The sequence below is a fragment of the Enhydra lutris genome, unplaced genomic scaffold, assembly GCF_002288905.1.
Source record: "Enhydra lutris kenyoni isolate GAN:26980312 unplaced genomic scaffold, ASM228890v2 scaffoldscaffold11, whole genome shotgun sequence".
Classification (NCBI taxonomy): Eukaryota; Metazoa; Chordata; class Mammalia; order Carnivora; family Mustelidae; genus Enhydra; species Enhydra lutris.
This window is the reverse complement of record NW_019154095.1, coordinates 34,732,013-34,752,178: the sequence shown is the minus strand read 5'-3', so window position 1 is coordinate 34,752,178 and position 20,166 is coordinate 34,732,013. Positions and strand designations below refer to the sequence as shown.

At 56.0% G+C, this 20,166-nt stretch overlaps 1 protein-coding gene across 3 annotated transcripts in view; it reads right to left on the bottom strand.

Annotated features, from left to right (window-relative positions):
- LOC111144492 (adhesion G protein-coupled receptor A2) overlaps nt 1–20,166 on the bottom strand; it is a 33,883-nt gene that overhangs the window by 5,697 nt on the left and 8,020 nt on the right. For 2 of the 3 annotated variants that reach the window (XM_022498794.1, XM_022498797.1), the window contains exons 2-13: nt 15,310–15,381; nt 5,898–5,969; nt 5,546–5,617; nt 5,298–5,369; nt 4,849–5,012; nt 4,189–4,402; nt 3,467–3,631; nt 2,687–2,885; nt 2,061–2,210; nt 1,775–1,936; nt 728–952; nt 328–544 (exon numbers count right to left, since the gene is read on the bottom strand). In XM_022498794.1, coding sequence (XP_022354502.1) covers nt 328–544; nt 728–952; nt 1,775–1,936; nt 2,061–2,210; nt 2,687–2,885; nt 3,467–3,631; nt 4,189–4,402; nt 4,849–5,012; nt 5,298–5,369; nt 5,546–5,617; nt 5,898–5,969; nt 15,310–15,381 — 1,784 coding nt within the window. The remainder of the gene's footprint in view (nt 1–327; nt 545–727; nt 953–1,774; nt 1,937–2,060; nt 2,211–2,686; nt 2,886–3,466; nt 3,632–4,188; nt 4,403–4,848; nt 5,013–5,297; nt 5,370–5,545; nt 5,618–5,897; nt 5,970–15,309; nt 15,382–20,166) is intronic. The other variant, XM_022498795.1, reaches the window with a different exon arrangement.

Here is a 20,166-nt window from a genome sequence, read left to right as displayed (position 1 = left end):
CAAATGAGCCGTGGCTGGGGACAGGGAGAGGAAGGTAGAAGGTAATACTGCGGGAGAGGGAGAGAAAGGTGAAGAGAGAACCCTTTTGGAATTTGACAAATCTGGGATATAAATTCCAATGTCTTCCAGAGTCCTTCTCTAGCAATCCCTTCCTTGAGAGGATGTCTCTGTCCCTTATCCTCCTGGGAAATGATCAGGAGCCACTGTCCTCGTCCACCTCCCTCAGGGCCTTAGGGGACGCTGTGGGTGAGGGAAGGGCAGGTGGAAGGGGCCCCAGGCAGACACTTGGGAGCACTCCGTGCAGCACAGGGGAGTTCAGTCCCTTACTGGTTCCTGCAAAGATGACAGGGGTGGCCACACCACGCCTCTTGCCAGGCCCAGCAGCTCCAGGGCGGGAGGTGTTGCCGTGGCTGCGGAAGAGGCGGCCATTTCGGAAGACCAGCAGTTGCAGGGTGCAGTCTGGGGGGACAGGGGGAGCCAGGGCAGCCGGAAGGGACGAGAACAGACTGGGCGGCAGCTGGATGGAGGCCAGGGCCACGCTGTTCTGGGGGGACATCGGAGTTCCTCAGAGACATCTGGGAACCCCTAGGACTCTGAGGCCTTCCAGTACTCTCCTCCCCCCTCCCCCAAACCCCTTTTCTGAATCTGCTTCCACTCATCCCACCCACCCCCACCAGGCACCTGCATCAAAGCAAGACCACCCCCTCGGCCGTTCCCCAGTGCCCACCTTGATGTGGAAAGACGACAGAGAAATGCTGGGTCTCCCTGTGGTACAGCGGAAGCGGAGCTGCTGATCAGCCAGGGGCTCAGGCTCCGGTGAGGGATTCTGGCTGGGGCCCCCGGGCCGCATGCCCGGCACCCCTGCCTCCCTTCTCTGGAAGGCTGTGCAGGTCAGCCCCACGTAGCCGTGTGGCTTGATGAGATAGGCCTCCAGTGCCACATTCCTTGAGTTCTAGGGACAGGGAGCTTGTCAGCCCCCTCCCCATCTGAGATACAGCAGCTCTCTCTGGGCCTCCTGCCTGCCACTGCCCAGTCCCTCTCTGCAGATTCACTCAGGCTGGGCACCCCCTACACCTTAGTCCTGACTGGCTTCTCAAGGCCTGGCAGTGTGACATGTGCTGTGGGGTCTCCCCAACCCCTGGCCATGGCACCCTCCTGATACCCTTCCTTGCCTCGCACCCTACCTTGTACCTTGCTCGCCCCTTAGCAGGTACTAGTTCTGCCACCCCGGCCAAGATGCAGAGCAGGGTCCCGTCCAACCTTACACCGTCCAGGGTACCCAGCACGGGATCTTACATGGCCAAGATGTCCTGCGGCGGTTGTTAATTGGTTCACAACCCAGCACAGGCAATGTCACCCTCTTCTTAGGGAGCAGGAGTCTCTGTGACTCATTGCATCACAGGGCTATGGCCCTGCTTCCAAGCCTCCTCTTACTTATGCCTTGGGCTCCTTTTCCCCTTCCTCCCCTTTATTTCCGTTGGGCTAGCGTTACAGCTCCAGTTCCCCACCACAAAGTCTTGCATGACTCCTCCCTGTCATCAGCCCCCTCCCTCCCCTCTGCACTGCTGTGGACAACTCTGAATCGAATTCCACACACCGGTCCGGCTCGGAATTCTTGCCAGCTGGGCCCATGGCAGGTGCATACTTGGAGGACTTGCTGCCCGAAGATAGGAGCGTTTCCCTCCTGGCAGGCAAGGGCTGGGCCCGATTGCTTCTAAGTTCCCTCCCAGGGCTAGGCTCCCCAAAGAGCTCCCTCCCAGCTGACCCACGTTACCACGGAGATGTGCTGGGCGTGGGGGCTGAGGGCAGCCCCCCCAATGCGCTCCAGGGCGCCCACGATGCCACTGCAGGCCTTGTCCTCGCGCTGGGCCAGCCACAGCAGGTGCTCGTCCACCAGCATCAGATTGCTGGCCATGTCCACCATCACCTCCACCAGCTGGCAGGGGGCAGAAAGTCACTGAGGGCAGGAGCGGGGTTTGGGGCCTGGAGGCTGGGGCACAAGAGGCTTGAGCAAATGGGGACTGGTTTCCAGGGACCCCAGAAGCCAGGTTGAATCTCACCTCTTTGATCTGGTCGACGTAACCCAGAAATTTCTGGATCATCTGAGCCACATAGACAACATCCATCATGTCAGAGAAGCTGGCTGCCTCGGCTGTGTACACTCGCAGCTGGTGAGCCAGGGTCAGCGCGTTGGAGGCATTGATGGGCATCTGGGAAGATTGAAGGAAGAAAGGAGATGGTCCAGTTCTGCTCCTTCTCCCCCAGAACTGCCCCTAGAGGGCCCCCTTGTCTGTGCTGATGCTCAGGGCCCCAGCGCCTAGGGAGAGGGATCCGGCCCACCAGCTGGGTCTAATCAAGACAGGAGGCACATGTAAGGAATGGACTCATCAGGACTCAGGGCCGCCCACTTCTAACACCACCGGCCTAAGGATAATGGGACAGCCTCACGCTGTCCTTGTTTTCCCCCTTCAGGCCGCCCTGGCTGTGTTTGAGAATAAAGATGCTTGGGGTGACCCTGGAGGGATCTGAATGCCCTCAAAGGAGAAAAGCTAGCTGAGAGCCCCTCACTGCTCATGCCCACAGCAAGGAGGAGCAGCAGAGCCACAGCCATGAGGGGGCTCCCCTTCCCAGCCCCCAGAACCAGAGCTGATGGGTGTCCCCTGCCCCTCTCCTCTCCTGGCCTCACCAGCACGAAGGTGTAGAGCACCCGGGTGATGTCGTTGGTGTACAGACAATGGGAGTAGTCCCCTGGCTCCCAGCGGCCAGCTCGGTCACACCGGCGGGAGGCTCGGGTGCCTGGGGCACCCCCGCTCATGGGCACTGAGGTGAAGGGGTACTGTAGGCAGGACTGGTAGGCTGTGATGCCAGCCAGAGTTCGAGGCCACCTGGGGGCAGATGTGGGAGGTTGCTGATCCCCCAGGCTCCTCAGAGCAAGGCTCCCTCCTCTGCCCTTAGACCTGGGATGATAAACCCCTTTAGGACCTAGGGGGTGGATTCAGAGAGAGAGTTCGGACTGGCCTTGGAGGGGCTCCTGAGCTCCACCTTCTCTCTGAGTCCACATTTGTTCAGACATGGAGCCCTGACTTCAAGCTCCTTACCCTTTCTGGGCCTGAGTGTTCTCAGCTGTCCATGGGGGAGGATAGTACCTGCCCTTCCTCATGGAGACGCCCAGGGGTATATTAAAATCTGATGTTCCTTGTGGGCGAATTTCATAAACTATTAATGCAAGGAAACAAGACAAAGAAACAAACAAAACCCACCCAAACTTTTTGTTCTGCACAGCACATGTCAGATGGGGGTTTATACAAAAAGATAAGGTCTTTGTGAAAACAACAGCGGGACAGTGGGGCTGGGGACTTAGAGCGGATGGGGAGCCCCGCCCCCGCCCCGTGTTCTCTGACAACGCGCGCGGGGGGGGGGGGGGGGGGGGGGGGGGGGGGGGCTGAGGCGGCAGAAGGCACCGCACCTGAAGTCCCCGCGGTTGTTGGCGACTCGCTCAGCAGGGCAGTAGGAGGCGGAGGTCTCCAGCACCACAATCTCCACCTTCTTGCTGGCGTTGCCCTGCGCCGTGGACACGGAGCACTCCCACTCCCCTGACGCCCACACGCCGATGTGAGACAGGGTCAGCTCGCTGCGGGCGGGCGGGCGGTGGGCTGGCTGCGAGGCACTCTCGGTGGCCGCGCCACCCTCCCTAAGCGCCCCGACCCCGTCTCCCCCGGGGCCCCTGACTGAGGGCCTGCGGGGCAGGGGCTTCAGGGTTCCGTCCTCTTTAACGGAGAGGGATGCGAGCACACACTCCCTCAATTCCGACTGGCCTTATGGTACGGTCTTCCTGAGCTTCCATTTCCCCACCTTTATCACGGAGCTACTAAGACCTCCCCTGCAAGTCTATCGGAAAGACTCGGTCCCACAGTGGAGCTGAGAGTCACTGCATACATTGTGGAAGCGCCAGAGAAACCTCAGGTATCATCCTTGGTTTTTTCCTATCAGGCGCTGAGTCTCTATCCCCTAGCCAGACCATTTACGACTCAGCCCAGGGTTTCTAGAAACACACCCGGGCACTCTCCCAGGTACATGAGCATGCTCTCCAGCCCCTGTCGGAGCAGGGCTCCTTTGGGGAGCGGGCGATGGGCATGGTGGCCTCCCCCACCCCCGCCTGGGGCTGGAAAGGGTCAGGAGGGCTGGTACCTGGTGATGAAGGTGCAGTCGTGGATGAGGCTCTCTGCCAGGAGGATGCCTGCCTGCTCATCGCCTTCCAGGGGGGCCCGGTTGTGGTACCAGTGGATGCGAGTGTCATTGCCCAGGTAGCTGGCGGAGCACTGGAAGGGCAGCCGGTCACCCTGGAACACGACTTGGCGCAGGGATGGGATGAGGTGGTGCGTGTGCAGCTCCAGGGCCCCTTCTGTGGGAGGAGACATGGTCGTGGGGGGGCATCAGGCACCAGGGTGGGACAGGCCAGCCTGGGCAGGGCCAAGCCCCGTCTGACGAGAGCTCCCCTTGAGCTGGGGAAGAAAGAGTGCAGGAGAAAGCCTCTGGAAGTGAGAGCACAAGAGAGGAACAGGTGGGCTTTGGACGAGCAGATCAAAGTGCTCCTTTCCAGGGCACACTTGTCACCCCAAGAGGGGGACCAGATGAAAACATAAACAAAGCAGCTGCTCCCAAATAAAGTCTAGGAGCACTGATGGCTGGAGAAGGAGCCCCGAGGGATCTGAGGGACAGGAGGCATGCCCTGGAGAAGGTGCCCACCACCCCATAACACTTAAGGCAGAGGGAGACTGGAACCAGCAGGGGCCCTTCTGCAGCACTTCTGCACCAAGGGGCAGGTGTGCAGGGGGAGGCTATGCTCACCGCAGCGCAGCTGGGCCTCCTGGAGGCCCCCCAGGGCCTGGGCGTGTAGGGCACTGGGGTAGGCACAGAGGGTGCGCTCGGAGAGCTGCAGGGAGCGATTCCGGGCCCAGGACAGCAGCCAGCGGAGGCGACAGTCACATGTCAGGTACTCCGTGCCAAGATCGCTGCAGAACGGGGAGAGGAGCCACAGAGTAGAGCAAGGGAGTGTGGATTCTGGGGGGTTGGGGGGATGGAGCCCTGGGAGAGACTGAGGCTGGAAGGGGCACATTCGGGGTATGTGTGCACCACCAGCCTAGCCATAGTGGGAAGGCAAATATGGCGGTGTCAGCCATCGCCCGTCCCACCTACTCATAAGGTTGGGCGCCGTGGTCATGATGCTCATGTGTGTCCTTCCTGGACAGAGAAAGGACGTAGGGCTCTGAGTCTTTGGGCTGGGAACAGATACTCACACCACCTTAAGGGCTGGCAGCTCATCAAAGACCCCAGGTTGCACACTGGAGAAGATGTTTCCAGATATGTTTCTGTAAGGGATAGGGGACAGGGAGCCAGGATCTTAGGGTCTTCCTGGGCCAGAGGAGGGAGTAGTGAAGGGAACGTGGGGGGCTTATGAGGGTCTGGTGCTGCCTCCTTCCTCCCAACCCCTCCTTTGGGGTGAGCGGTCCCTCCCCCTCCTCCCCGCTAATGGCCCCTCACTCACAGACGGAGAAGCCTGGGGAGGCCTTGGAAGGTCTCAGACGTGAGACAGCCAATCCGGTTGTTGGAGAGATCTCTAGGGGGACACACATGATGTCAGCAAGCTGGCTACACAGGAGCACACGGACCCACTTGTGCGGGACACACGTGTGTGGCCGGGGCTTATGTGGGGAGCAGGAAGAACAAGGAGATGGGCTTCAAGTATCTCCCCCTTCTGCCCTCCCCCATACACTGTGTGGGGAGAGAGGTGCTATGAGTGGGGAGACAAGAAGGAACAGTTGATCATGGGATCTAGGGGACCATCTCCAAGGATGTGGAGGGCTGAGAGGGCTTGGGGAGCCAGACATGCCACTCACAAACGCTTCAGCTCCCCCAGGCCCAGGAAGGCACCAGGCTGCACCGTGCTGATGACGTTGTTCCTCAGGTCCCTGTGGGAGGCAAGTGGGGGCCCTCACAGCTCTCCCGCTCTGGGGCCCTCACGCTCCGCTGGGGCGGGGGAGCCTCATTTTTATCAGCAGTGTCGGCAACTGGATTTTCTTCTAAATCTCCTCAGCCCTTGTGAGGAGGTTGGATGAAGGACCTGACCTCTCACATAGGTCTACTTGCTGCAACCCCTCCCCCCACTACCATCAAGGGGTGCTGGTCAAAAAGATGTCAGGAAGAATAGAGAAGCCAAGAGATGGGATGGGGACCCCTGGGATGAGGAAGCAGAACATGGTGGAAACAAAGATTGGAGCCAGCACTGAACTAGGAGCCGGGAGGCCTTGGCCATGTTGCTCCAATCTGAGCCGCCAAGGATCTCACAGGGGCTGCTATGAGAGCCATTTGAAAATGGGTGCTAGGGGCGCCTGGGTGGCTCAATGGGTTAAAGCCTCTGCCTTAGGCTCAGGACATGACCCCAGGGTCCTGGGATCAAGCCCAGCATTGGGCTCTCTGCTCAGCGGGGAGCCTGCCTCCTTTCTACTCTCTGTCTGCCTCTCTGCTTACTTGTGATCTCTGTCTGTCAAATAAATAAATAAAATCTTTAAAAAAAAGAAAATGGGTGCTAAAGTCTTTTTTTTTTTTTTAAGTCTTTTGTAAATTACTATACAAAGGTAAGACCTTCTGGAGTCCGGCATTGGGGGTTGGTATTTCCACGTGTTGATCTCTCCATCCAACGGGTGTGGAGACACAGCATGAAGCTGATGACCGCCTGGAGGCCCACCCCGGTCTCTGATTCCAGGGCAGAACTATAAATCCCCCCCACCCCCATGGTGGCCACTCATTCTTCAGATGAGGAAGGCAAGGCTGGGGACGGGTAGTAAAGCCTTGTTCACCTGCCTTCCCCCCAGGTCTCCCAGGAGCCCACAGTGCTGAGGGCAGGTGGCAAGGGAAACGAAGTCTCTAGGATGAACTCCAGTAGGTCCAGACAGAAGAAGGTGGTGCCCCTCCAAGTCTCCATGGGGCCAAGCACCCCCGTCCACACACCCAGGAATGAGGTTAGGAGAGGCATTAGGCCAGCTTCTGTCCCAGCATCCCGGTGCTCAAAGCAACCACATGACCAGATAGCAGCCCTCCTCTCTTTCATCCTCCTCCCCTGCAGTGGCGGTGGCAGTGGGGATTGGGGGTGGGGCAGAGCTGAAGGAGTGTCCACCTGGCCCCAGCTCAAAACCAGGCTGGCAGCTCCCTGGGCCACAAGTGAGTGTTGGCCCACTGGCTCCCCTCCCATCCTCTGCCTTCTGAGCACAGCCACCGGCAACTCCCTCACCCACTACTCAAGGTCCACCTGAGTCTCTCCTGAGCCCAACCAGCACAACTGCAGCCCCACAGGGCAATGCAGCAGGAAGCCTCACTGCTCAGCCAGCCCGCCTCACCTCCTGGGACCCTGGGATGTTGGCTGCAGCCTCCTGGCTTGGCTCTGCTCTCCACCCGGGGGCTTAGGAGGCAGAGCGCAGGGGTTGGGGGGTTCCTGAGTAACCAACCTGTTGCAAAGAGCCTGTACAGGAAAGAGGAGATTGACAGGTATCTGTGGTCAACCTGTTTTCCAAGGCCCTGCGACCCTCCAGCCCAGGCTGGCGCCCTGGGCACTTGGCCTTGCCTGCTAAAGTCTCAGGGATATCTTCTGGATCCTGGGCAGGAGGGGGTTAAGTAGCCACTCCCAGCTCTGGGAGAGGAAATGGGTGTCCAGGATGGGGAGGTGCCATCCCACCAGGGAGCCTGTTTTCGCATAGCCAGTCTCAGCTGGGGACAAAAACACCCTTAGAGAGAGAAATGAAACACCCTCATACCAAGGAGTTGGTCTCCATAACCCTGAGTCCCTTGAAAAGAAGCCACCAGAAGGGGCCAGCTCCCTAGAGAAGGGATGGCTTCCATACCCAGGCTGGCTGGTGGTGCACCACCAGCAGAGAACGTGCAAGAACGAAGAACCTCGATGCTCATGCAGCATGGAGACTGGAGATGGACGGGGTTGGGGGTGGGGAGCGCCCCGCCTGCTCTGGGTTGCCCCTCCTGCCAGCAGCCCCCTTTTGGTTCCCCACTCTCAAAGCACCCTCCTCTGGTGCTGTTCTAGCATGTGCCCCCTGGCCCCGTTGGGGTCTGGCCATTCTCAGGGCTCTGCCTCCCACCCCCACGCAGGGGAGGGCAGAGGGAAACACATTCCTCATTGTGTCACTTCCCTTCATGGGCTGCCAAGGGGCTGAGGCCGCAGCCCCCCGCCCCTTCCCTCTCCACTAGCTGTGTTTATTCTCATTTCCTCCCCGGCCCCCCTTGAGAACCCCCACCCCGCCTGCCCCACTGATGCTCTGCAGATGGGAGCAAGGCGGCCACTTGGGCCCCAGCCCCTTCCTGCCCTGGATTTCCTGCAGCCCAGGGGCCCTCTGAGAGGGGAGCTGCCACCAAGCTCTGGCATGCCTGCCCCCTTGCCTCCTGCCCACAAAGTGGCTTCAGGGGTGACCCAGGCAGTGCCCAGACGGGCCAGTCCTGGAGTCTTCTCCTGAGGGGTACAGGCCAGGGGCTGCTCACTGGGCTGAGCTCTGAAAGCCTGATGATGGGGTCCTGGTCCCTAAGGTAGGGGGAAGCTGGTCTGGGCTAAACCCTCCCTAGCAGCAGGAGGAAATGCTATCCTAGAGCTTGGATTTTTTTTCTTTCTTTCTTTTCTTTTCTTTTTTTTTTTTTTTTTTTTTTTTTTTTGGAACAGTAAGGTCCCTATAGGTTGGTGCTTCTTGCTATGGACTCCTGTCTCAGAAAAATGCACTCTACCCAACACTGTGTCCATGATTTCAAGGGGCCTGTGGAACCCAGGAGATGCACCCCTGCCCTAGATTGTCTAACCTGATCCCTTCACTTCTTTTTTTTTTTCTTTTTTAAGATTTAAAAAAAAATTTAAGGAAGTTCTGTACCCAGTGTGGGGCTCGAACTCACAGCTCCAAGATCAAGAGTTGCACATTCCACTACCTGAGCCATCCAGGTGCCCCAAGATCCCTCCATTTTTTAGGTGAGGTCATGAGGGCAAACAGATGTCTCAGTGATGTGGAATCTCTCCTCTTCTCCCTGCTCCCACAGAGCCCAGGTCTTAGAAGCTGGGAAAGGTGTGGTGTGTGGACAGAGGGTCCCCTCCCCACCACCCCTCCTCCAACCCAGAGCAGGCTACCCTGACTCAAGGCAGGCCCCTTTCCCAGTATCTAGGACAGTGTGGAGGGGAGGGACTCTATGGCAGAAGTCGGGGTGGGGGGGGGGGTTCCTGAGAGCAAATCATACCCTCCATCCTTCTTGGGAAAGCTGAGCTCAGGAAGCTGAGTGTAAGATGGAGTGTGTCAGCCTAAGATTAATAAAGTGTCCTTCATAAAGACTGAAAACTTCTGCTGTCTGAAGGACACCATCCAGAAAGTGAAAAGCAACCCAAGGAATGAGAGAAAATGTTTGCAAATCATATATCCGATAAGTGACTCCCATCTAGAATATACAAAGAACTCTTCCAACTCAATAATAAAAGGACAAACCAGCTGGAAAAAAAAAATGGGCAAAGGATGTCCATAAACATTTCTTCCAAGAGCAGGTACAAATGACCAAACAACGCACGAAAAGATGGTAGACACCATTAGTCATCAGGGAAATGCAAAGTGAAACCACAGTGATATCCCCTCGAAGGTGCTAAGACAGTGATCAGAGAAAAATGGGCCACAGCACGAGTTGATGAGGGTGTGGAAAGACTGGACCCCTTCTCCATTACTGGTGTAAAATGGTGCAGCCACCATGAAAACCAGTTTGGCAGAGTTACCAAGGGACCCAGCAACTGCGCGTCCAGGAACATATCCAGGAGAAACGAGGGTACAGGCACATGAAAACTGGAACAGGAATGGTCACAGCCCTAACGCGGAAACTTCCCGAGTGCCTGTCACCGATAATGCATTTGTGCTCTATTTGCACAACAGACTTTTATGGAATGAACTGCTGATCTATGCTATAATCTAGATGGAGCTTGAAACCATTACGCTAAGTGAAAGAAGGCCAGTTATAAAAGATTACATATGAAGTGATTCCATTTAGATGAAATGCCCACAAGAGGCAAATCTATAGAGGCAGAGAGATTAGTGGTTGCTTAGGGCTGAGTAGGAGGGGGAGCGGGGAGTGGCTGCGGCCGATGCCCGGTTGCCTTCCGACATGATGAAAATGTTCTAAAATTAGACGGTGATGGCCGCGGGACAGTGTAAATACAGTCGGAGCCGTTGGAGGGCACGCTCTAAGTGGGTGGACGTTCTGGGATGTTAATTCCATCCCACGAAAGCTGTTAAAGAGTTGAGTTTGCACGCCAGAGCGAGCACGTGTGAGGGTGAGCCCCGTACCACGCCTGCACAGGGTGGGGTGGCCCCAAGTCGGCTCCCTCCGGCCCCCCCAGACCTCCCTGCTTGTGGGTTCAGAAACCAAATTATAGGTTTGGAGGCCGCAGAGCAGCTTTCTCTGGGCCCTCCAGGACTTCCAAGCCGGCCAGACCCCCGCGCAGGTACGGAGGGTGTGGGAGAGGATGTGGCTGGAGAAAACTGAGATGGTCCCACCCCTGGCAGGGCCCCTCTTGTCTCCGATATCACCCAACAGGTATTTATTCAGCACATACAGAATGCCAGGCACTGGGGCTACAAGCGTGGACACAAGGTCTGTCCCCAAGCCCACAAGCCTCCCTTCCCAGCCCTCTGCAGCTCCCAGCGTCAGCAGCCTCTGTTTCTGCATTCTTCCCTAGTGCAAGCGGGGTGGGAAGGGGCGGAGGATGGAGCCAGGCGGCCTTGCTCACGGCCCCGCCCATAGATTAATGGAAACCACCTGGCGGGTGAGAAGCACTCCACCCCCAAAACCCCCCTCCCTTGCCATCATTCCCATGAGCATCTGCTTCTAATGAGTGCCCCAGCACCGCTGCATACCAGCCCCCGGGGCTCATTAATCTCATTAGGCAATGACAAATCATCCCGGGCTGACCAGGCTCCCCTCACCAGGCCCTCTCCTCCAGGCATGCAAGGGCCTGGGGTGGGGGGCTCGTGTCCTCACAGAGCCACTTGCTTGCTGGCATGCCCAGTCTCTCTCCCTTAGCCTCTTCTGGGGGCTGTCTGTCCCGTGGCCCACTTGGTCCCCAGTCTGGGGGATGTCACTGTGACCGGGGCACCTCGGAGCCTGGGAAGGTCTTCAGGTGGCCCACTCCCTGTTGAATGTGCGTGGTGGGGGATGTGGGCGGAGATGGCCGCCACCAGATGGGTGGGCCAATGGAGAGTCCTTTTGGGACTCTGAATACACGGTTCAGCTCCAGGACTGCCCCCTCCCCCCGGAGGCTGAGGGAGCTCTGGGCAAATCCCATGCAACGAGGGGCTGCAATATAACATCTTCCAACTTCAAACTCTTCAGAGGAGAAGGGAAGGGGAGAGGTATTTACTGAAAGCCCACGCCATCCCCATGACAGCCTGTCTGAGTCCCGATTGCTCCCTTTTCCAGGGGAGAAACCCCAGGCTTGGAGAGGCACCCAGAAAGAAAATGGCAGAGGCAGGATTCAATCCCGGGCCTCTTTGACTCTAAAGGTTCTGTGCCCTTCATCGCCCACCCCATCTCCTCCACCCCAGAAGTCTTTCCTCTGGGGGACAGACAGGCTTGTCCATGTCTGGTTCTGGTGGGATATGGAGGGGAGGGCCCAGAGACAGGGTCTCACGCCCATCTGAACGATTCTGTACATGCCATGGGCTGGCCGTGAACCTTTTCTCAGCTGGACCCCGTCTCAGGTTTTCTTACCCGTCCGGCTTGCCAGATAGAGCCCCACAAGGTCGGCTCCACTCTCCCCAGCCTCTCTGGAGCACCTGTCCTCCCCTGAGATCATTGCAGGCACATTCCTACACGGCACCCTCTCTCTATCCCCTCCCAGCCTTGAGGCCCCTCCATGCATTAACTGGGACCAGGCTGACCTCCCCCACCACACACATTTAGACTTGACCCATTTTCAAAGACCAGAAGGGCGCTCAGCACAAGGAGGCAACGCTGGCTTTCTCTGTGGCCCAGACCTTCCATTTCAATTATTAGGCTAGGCCCCAACCCTCCCACGGGACTTGCCTCTCACAGACTGTGGGATGTTAGGCTGCCCTGGACTCAGCTGCCCAAGCCTGGGTGTCTGAGCCTGACAGGACAGAGAGATCAGTGTTTCCTGGCACCAACGGCATGCTAGGCCACAGCGTCTCATTTGTGATGAATAGGCCCACAGTCTTGGGGTCATCTGGTCCACCGGTTCCCAACCCCAGATGAGCATGAGAATCGTCTGCATACCTTGTAAAAAAATTCCCAGGCCCCATTCGACCTGATGAATTAGCATCTTTGGGAGGGGGGCACAGGGTCTCTCCCCATCCCATAGCAGGCCAGTGGTTTTGATGACTAGCTTTATGTGTCTGTTCAGCTGGCTACAGCACCTTGTAACCTAACCAAACACTAATGGAGGCATGATGGTGAAGGAATTTGTAACTGCAGTGGACCTCCACAAGCAGCTGACTTTAAATAAAGGAGATGACCATACCTTGGAGAACATGGGTGGGCCCCACCCAAACAGGTGAAGGACTTAAGAGCCAAAAACTGAGGTTTCCAGGAGAAGAAATTCTATCTGGAGACTAAAGCACCATCTCCTGCCTAACTTCCCAGCCTGCCGGCCTGTCCTTCTACAGATTTTGGATTAGCCAGCTCCTATAATCACACAAACCCATTTCCTTAAAATAAATTTCTTTATAAAAAACTAACATAAAATAATTTCGTTGTGTCTTTATATAAAGATTCACACACACACATCTCCTATTGGTTTTCCTTCTTTGGAGAACCCAACTGATACAGTGGTGATCAACCAGGCTGGAGATCCTGGGGTCCTCCCATCTGAATCCCTCCAGATTCTTTCCTCCCTTAGACCTTGGACTCAATCATCTGTCAATGAGGCCTTCCTTGACCTCCCTACTTAGCAGGGAACAGCAGCCTCTGCTGCTCATAGCAGCCTCCCCCTACCACCATTGCCTTCTCTCCCCCTTACCCTGCTTTGTTTTTCTTTGTAGACTTATCTCCTGATATACACATTTATTTGCTATTTTCTGGGTCCCCATGGTGGAGGGTAAGTTCCCTGAGGGCAGGCACTGGGTCTGTTGTGTTCACTCCCAATGCCTAGAACAGAGCTCAGCACCCAAAAGGGGCTCGGTAAATATCTCTGGAATGAAGGCCTTGGAGGATCCCTAAAAGAGCAGGGCTCATCCTCAATATTCTGAATTCTCATCTGTCTCCTGCCCCGTGCACCTGCCACGGCACGTGATTCAGCTCTTAGTCATTATTCCTTGACCACGCTCTCATTTTTCTCTGATTGCCTCCCAGGCTCTGGAAGCACATGCTGGGCACTGACTTAGGTCCCTGCTGCTGGCGAGATTCAGTACGTGGGCACGGGTGGGAAGGAAAGGACCTGCTTTTCTTCTCCATCAGGAAGTTGACCCTCATGAGACTAGAGGAGGAGAAGCGGGGAGACCTGGTGGGTGTTGGATGGATAAAGTGAGAGGGTAAAGCTGCGAAGAGGTCAGTGGGGCCCCAAGAGGCTCAGAGCCATCTCGTTCATGGTAGTGAGAAAGGAGAGCGAGTCTGGGCGGTGACAGGCTCTGGTGGGGCTGGGCAAAGGGGTGGGGGCAGCTACAGTCTGTCATCCTGCAAAGATCCCTGGAGAGAGCGTGTGGCTTCCTGCCACTCAGCCCTCGGAGACCAGGCTTGGCCTGAGTGCAGGAATCAGAGCTCCCACAGGCCTAACCGCCTGTGGGGGATAAAAACCTTCCCGAGCTGCTGGTGGCCGAGGAGACTTTGTAAGAGCAGCTTGGTGGGGGCCCTTTCTCCCCATCCGGACCGCCAGCTCTGTGAGCAGCAAGGCAGTTGGACGAGGGACCTGGTCACGGAGCTGGGTGCACGCACCACTGTCAACATCCCGACACCCCCTCCCAGCCCAGCACCCCCCAGAGCAAAGACAGCACGCTCTTCCTTTCCACCCCAAACATGGTTTGCCCCTCCACACCACCACAAAGCCAGCCAGGCCACTGAGCTCTCCTCCGGGCGCTGGGGAGTGTGTGGACAGGTTTTCCCTTCCCCTGTGAGTGGGCTATAATGGAGATGAACTCACAAGACTGTTGTCACGGTTGAAGACCTACATTCCATGTCACGGAGAGACTGCCTCCCAGTTACCCTCTAACTGTCCAGCCTTCCCTGCTCAGTGCTGTCCCTCCTTCGGGTTTCGTGGAAACCTCAACCTACTCAATTCTAGCACACATGGCATTGACGGTCTCCACTAGACTGTGAGCTCGGGCTCTTTGAGGGCAGTCTTCCACCTTATTTTTCTGTATCCCCCATCACACCAGATCCACGCCTGGCAGGCAAAATGGCAGATGGCTGGGGGGTGGGGGGGGCGGGGCAGGAGGCCTGCTGAAAGATTTGGGAATCCTCAGAGTGGGAGCAGAGGTAGGAGACAGGGCAGGGGAGAAAGCAAGTATCAGGCTCTGGAGGGACAGAGGCCCAGGTCTCCTGCAGAGGAGACAGGAGCCAAGGATGGATTCTGGAGCAGGCCAGCTGAACAGGGAACTGAGGGGCTGGTTCAGTCCCCTCCTTCAGCAGGTTAAGTGACTCGCCCTCAACTCAGTCAGGCCCCCAACTCTGGGGGAAAAGCCCCTTCTGGCCAGCAGAGCCCTTGAAGTCCTGAGCCCAGTGCCAGCCCACCTGGGCCCATAGGATGCAGCCCCAAACCACAGCAGGTCGGGTGGGGGCCCTGTGGATGGGATCCACTTTCCAGACCCTTAGCCCAGGGCACTAGCCCCATGGGGCTTTGTTTGTTGATTTGTTTGGGGGTGGGGTTGGGGAGGAGGAAAGAGGCCTCAGTCACACCGAATCATCCTCAGCCTTTTATGCTGGGCCCCCAGCTGGAGCAGGGAGGTGGCATCTGGCCAGCTAAGGGGCTCAGCTCTCACAGCTAAGTGCTCATTAAAGAGCGTTAATGAACTTCCCTGAGACCCATCACTGCCTAGACCAGCTAGGTTTCCCTGTACTTCTCACTGCTGTCACTGGGGACACTGTCCCTCTCTCTGTAGCCTCCACCTGGTGGTCAAGTCCTGGGCAGGGCTCCTGTGGGTCTGACTCTGGGCCTCACTTAGCCAGCAGGTTCTGGGGTTGAGGGGCCCCCCTCGGCACCCAGGGGTCCTCACCCTGCCTGGACTGACTTCCTGCCCATGACCACCAGCCCCCAACTTTGCCCCTCTTTGCCTCAGCACTTACAGCTTCTCCAGCAGGGACAGTCCCAAGAAGGATCCGTTCCGGAGCCCAGTAATCTTGTTGTTGCTCAGGAGCCTGAAGGAACAGGGAAAACACAGGCAGGAGAACATGCTGTTACAAGCCAGAAAGTGTGGCTGGAGAGGGGGTACGGTTTCCCCAGTACAACCATGTTCTTTCCTGTATCAGTGGCGCCCCCTGAGGTTGTGCGAAGCAGGAGCCCCACCCTCCGCTCGCGATTACAGGAAAGAGCCAGGAAATGGTTCAGGCAACCTGGATAGTCCACTGAGCCCCTTACCAGACATTTCACCTGCCCTGGGTTCCCCCATGGCCTGGATCTGACTTAGGGCTCTGCAGGCAAGCAGACTGAGCGGGGGTCAAGGTGCAATGCTCCCTTTACACCTTGAACCCACAGGCCTGAGCCACAGCACCCTCCTCCTGCCCCCTGGGCTCTGTCTTTCCCAGGCCTCCAGCCCCATATCCTGAGGAGAGTGGGAGAATGGCCCGAATTGGGTCAGAGCTCTGGCAGGTGGAACAGAAGGCCGGGCAGGTGGGAGGAGCTGCCCTTCCTTGGGCCCCACTCTGTGAGCAGAGGACTTCACAGAAGGGGACTCTTCCCAGCCCTCAAAGGCCCTGGCTCAGAGGGACTGAGCACCCTTGCCTCCCCAAGCCTGTCTGCGGCCTTGACAGAAAACTGAGAGAGCCCCGGGGCCTGGTGGAGGAGGCCCAGGCCTCAGCCTTTGCCTCTGCCCACTCGGAGATTCTGTTTATTTATTTGTATTTAAAGGGGGAGGAAAGAGGCCCCAAGCTACTGACTAAATGCACTCTGCCCACCCACTTAGCCTTTCTCTGCCAGACTCCCTCCCTGGGAGGAGGAAGTTCCATACCAGCCAAAGGGCTCATCCTTTGAGTTAATTGCTTATTAAAACACTTTAATGAGCCTCCCAGCCCAAACTCTTGCCTGCTCTGGGCCGAGACAAAGGGTTTCACTTCTTTGCTCTTATTGGTGGACATGGGAAGGTCAGAGGTACAGCTCTGGAAACTCCTCTCCTGGGCAGCTTCTGGGATGCACAGTAAAGGAGATCTCAAGTGGGGGGTGGGAACAAGGCATTCGAGCAGCTCTGTCCCCAAGCTTACTGGTGAATTCGAGGTGAATGTATCAAGACAGGCAGTGAGAGGACCCTAGACATCTGCCATTCCAACCAGTCCATCTTCAGGAGGCTCTTGGAGAACATACAATAGCCAGGATGGAGGCAAGAGTGGAAGGGGGGCTTCCTCCCTTCTCTGCTTTCCAGACAGACCCCTCCTACCTATCTAGTCCCCACCTAACTGTCCCTCCAACACTGACACTTCCTAGTAGCACCTGAAGAGTGATTGTGTGAAGGGGATGTGGGGGCGATGTTGGGTTTCCAAATGGCACGTTCTCTCTCACTCTCTCTCTCTCTCTCTCACACACACACACACACACTCACACACAATCTTGACATTTCCAAAACTTCATCACAGTTGTCATTATATGAGTCATTAGAACTCACATGGCCCCCTTTATTCCCATTTTACGGATTAGGAGAATTTTAATTGACATTATCCATGGTGGTAAATCCTAAATAATCATGGCAGTTCTCAGGGCCTCTAATGGTTTCATTCAGGCCCTGGGGGGGGGGGGCTGCGGTGGCCCCCTCAGTGGGGACAGGCTCCTGAGAGTGTGACTTTTCAATCAAAGCCAGCCTCACCTCAGCTCTGCTTCAGTTCCTTCATATACCCCCAGAGTTTGAGGCTCAGAGGTGGCATTAAATGTCAAAGGGGGTGAAAGGACCCCTCAGTATTTTGAGTAACATCAGAGAGGTGTCCTGAAGGCTCAGGAAGAAAGGTGGAGAAAGGGCATGTATTTCAACCTTCCCCGTGCCCCGGTCCCAAGGGTCTCTCCCAGGGACTGTCCCCTTCTTGGTTTGTGGGGATGAGGCTGGTGGAACAGGGGAGGGAGAAGGTATGGAAGGAGAGAGGAACAGGGCTGCCAGATGATCACAGCACGCACACACACGCACGCGCACGCGCACGCATGGAGGAGGAAGCCAGAGAATATTACTTCTCAAACCTGATTACACACCTGTTAAAGGGAGGCGAAAAGTATCTTATTTCCTGAGAATATGTCTGAGGAACACTGACTTAAGAAATGAAAATCTTACACTAGGAAAACACCTTCTAATAAATAATCACCTCAAAATTATCTGCAAAAGATTTTTGCTTAAAGATCATTGAATGGAGGGGTACCTGGTGGCTCAGTGAGTTAAGTGTTGGCCTTTGGCTCAGGTCATGATCCAGGGGTCCTGGGATGGAGACTTGCATGGGGGGGGGGCTCCCTGCTCAGTGGGGGGTCTGCTGCTTCCACTCCCTCCACCCTTCCCCCCTGCTCTCTCTCTCTCATGCTGTCTCCCTCTCTCAAATAAATAAATAAAATCTTTAATTTAAAAAAAAAAAAAGATCATTGAATTGAAAACAGAAAATTTTTAAAAATCCTCCAAAACCCAAACCCCTGAGATTAAAACCTGGGATCCTAACTTGAGAATCTTATCCAGACAGGTCTAGAAGTGGTGTTGGGGTACACCCCACATTCTTCAGACTCTTCAGCCTTTAACCCTTGAACACCTTTTGCATAACCCCAAATTCTTTAACCCAGAGCTGGTCAGTGGACGCACGATGATGTGAGGTGAGTATATAATTTTAAATGTTTTAGTAGCCATATTTTTTAAAGTTAAAAAATTAATTCTAATCATGTATTTTAGTTAACCCAAATGTATTGAATTTCATTGGGTTATAATTTCAATATGTAATCAATATGCAAAATGATTAATGACCGTTTCCTTTTCCTTTTTTTCAGTACGGAATCTTTGGGATCTGTGTGTGTTCTACTGTTCCGGCACACCTCAGTTAAGACCAGTCATGTGACAGGTGCTCAGGAGCCCCATGTGGCTAGTGGCTTAACCCTCACCTAGTTTCCTTGTGGCCCCTGGCTCCCCAGGAGGAAGTCTGGGTTGCTTGTGGAATAGGAGGCAATCAGGGTAGGGTGTGTGTGTGTGTGTGTGTGTGTGTGTGAGTGAGAGAGAGAGAGAGAGAGAGAGAGAGAGCAGAGCACAGAGTTGGGGACCAGCTCCTAATGGCAGGGGTGAAGATTAGCCTTTTGCCCAGAACAAGGAACAACTCATCTCTTGGTGTCCTATCCCCCTCTGGCAGCACCCCCTCTCCCCCACCAAGGTAGCCACTTTTGTGCTGGGGAGGAGTAAGGCGTCAGCTGCAGCCCACATTTCTAGCTTGACTAACTCTGTGCAAACCCCAGCCCATCAAGTCTGGAAAGGAGATACTTCTCTGTGGCAGAGAAAAAGTCCTTGATCCCCAACTCTCTCTAAGCCATTCGCAAAAGCAGGGACACCAGACAAATACCTGTTCGTTCTTCTCCTCTTAATGGCCCCCCTTCTTCCACATTTCCAACTCCTGGACAAACTTCAGGCAGATATCTCTATGCTCCCAGCCCCCCAAAACCCAGAATTGGATCTTTTGGCCTTTACAACGTAGATGGGGCTGAGGAAATTTTTGCTTGAGACCCAGACTGTTCAGAGAATGGCTTCAATTGTGCCAATGGGTTCCTCCGGTTCAGCTCTGGGAGCTGCCCCTTGTGTCTGGGGGTGGGGAGGGCAATGATTTGGGGCAGGAAGTACTTGGGTCTGGCGTTGTTTGGGGTAGGTAGGAAGCTGGCAGTTCCTGGGAGTAGAGGAAAACACACACAGGGCCTCATCCAATGGGAAGAAAAATGTTCCCACCATGCTAGGCTGTCACATGGGACAGAAGCTGGCAGGGTGGCCTCAACCATGGGGCGGGAAGGAGGGAGCCTTGGCCCCATGGTTCTGCCCAGCTTCACAGACACAGTGCCAGCTTGGCCCCCTCTGAACTGCCCTGCCACCCCTACCGGACAGCTGCTTCCTCAGTCGGCACCAACCCCTCGCCCTGCAACAGCACAGGGAGCCTGCCAGGTGGATTTCCAGCCTCTCAGACCTCTGGCTCCCCCAGCCCGGCATCTCCAGCTTTCTTCCCTCCCTCCCTACCACTCCAACATCATCAGATTTTCACAGGGATGGGGGCAGGTCCCTGGAGTCCCCTGTTCTCTAACCCTTGAGTCTGAAATCTGGCCAAGGAGAGGGGGCACACTGAGTCCATTCCAGAACTCTCCCAGCTAGGGTCCTATTTTAGGGAAGAGAAGCCAGCAAGCGGAGTGACCACTAATGAGGCTGGAGGCCAAGGGAGCGAGTGGCTGGCGTCTACAGAGAGGCCCTGTGGCCTCTGGGCAGCCACAGGAACTCACCAGATCCCAGCCCCACATCAGAGATGATCCTGCACGGGTCATGTGGGCACTACTCCGTGGGACATGGGGCCAATGCATGCCCGAACCAAACTTCTCTCGAATGCTGGAAGACTCACGCGTGTCACACCCCACCCCCGCCCCCAACACACACATTCTGCTGTAACACACACAGATCCAAGGACCTCATGCCTGGACACTTGGGGTTGCAGATTCTGCAGGGAATCTGAGCCTGGAGTTCAGGACATCGCCAGGGCCCTCTGGGCTCAGAAGGACCTGTCTCTAACATCTGTTGCTGGCACCTTAGCGGTGTCTTAGGGAGACCATGAGTGAGGGGGTCTCAGGCCCACAGCCAATCTAAACCAGCCCGTGAAAGTGGACTCCCAGCCCTTCCTGCAGGCGTAATGCCCAAGGCCTCTGAGCATTTCCAAGGCCCGCGAACATGTCTGAAACCTACAAAAATCATCACTGCTTATGAAATATGAATGCTATATAATTGCGATGAACACTTA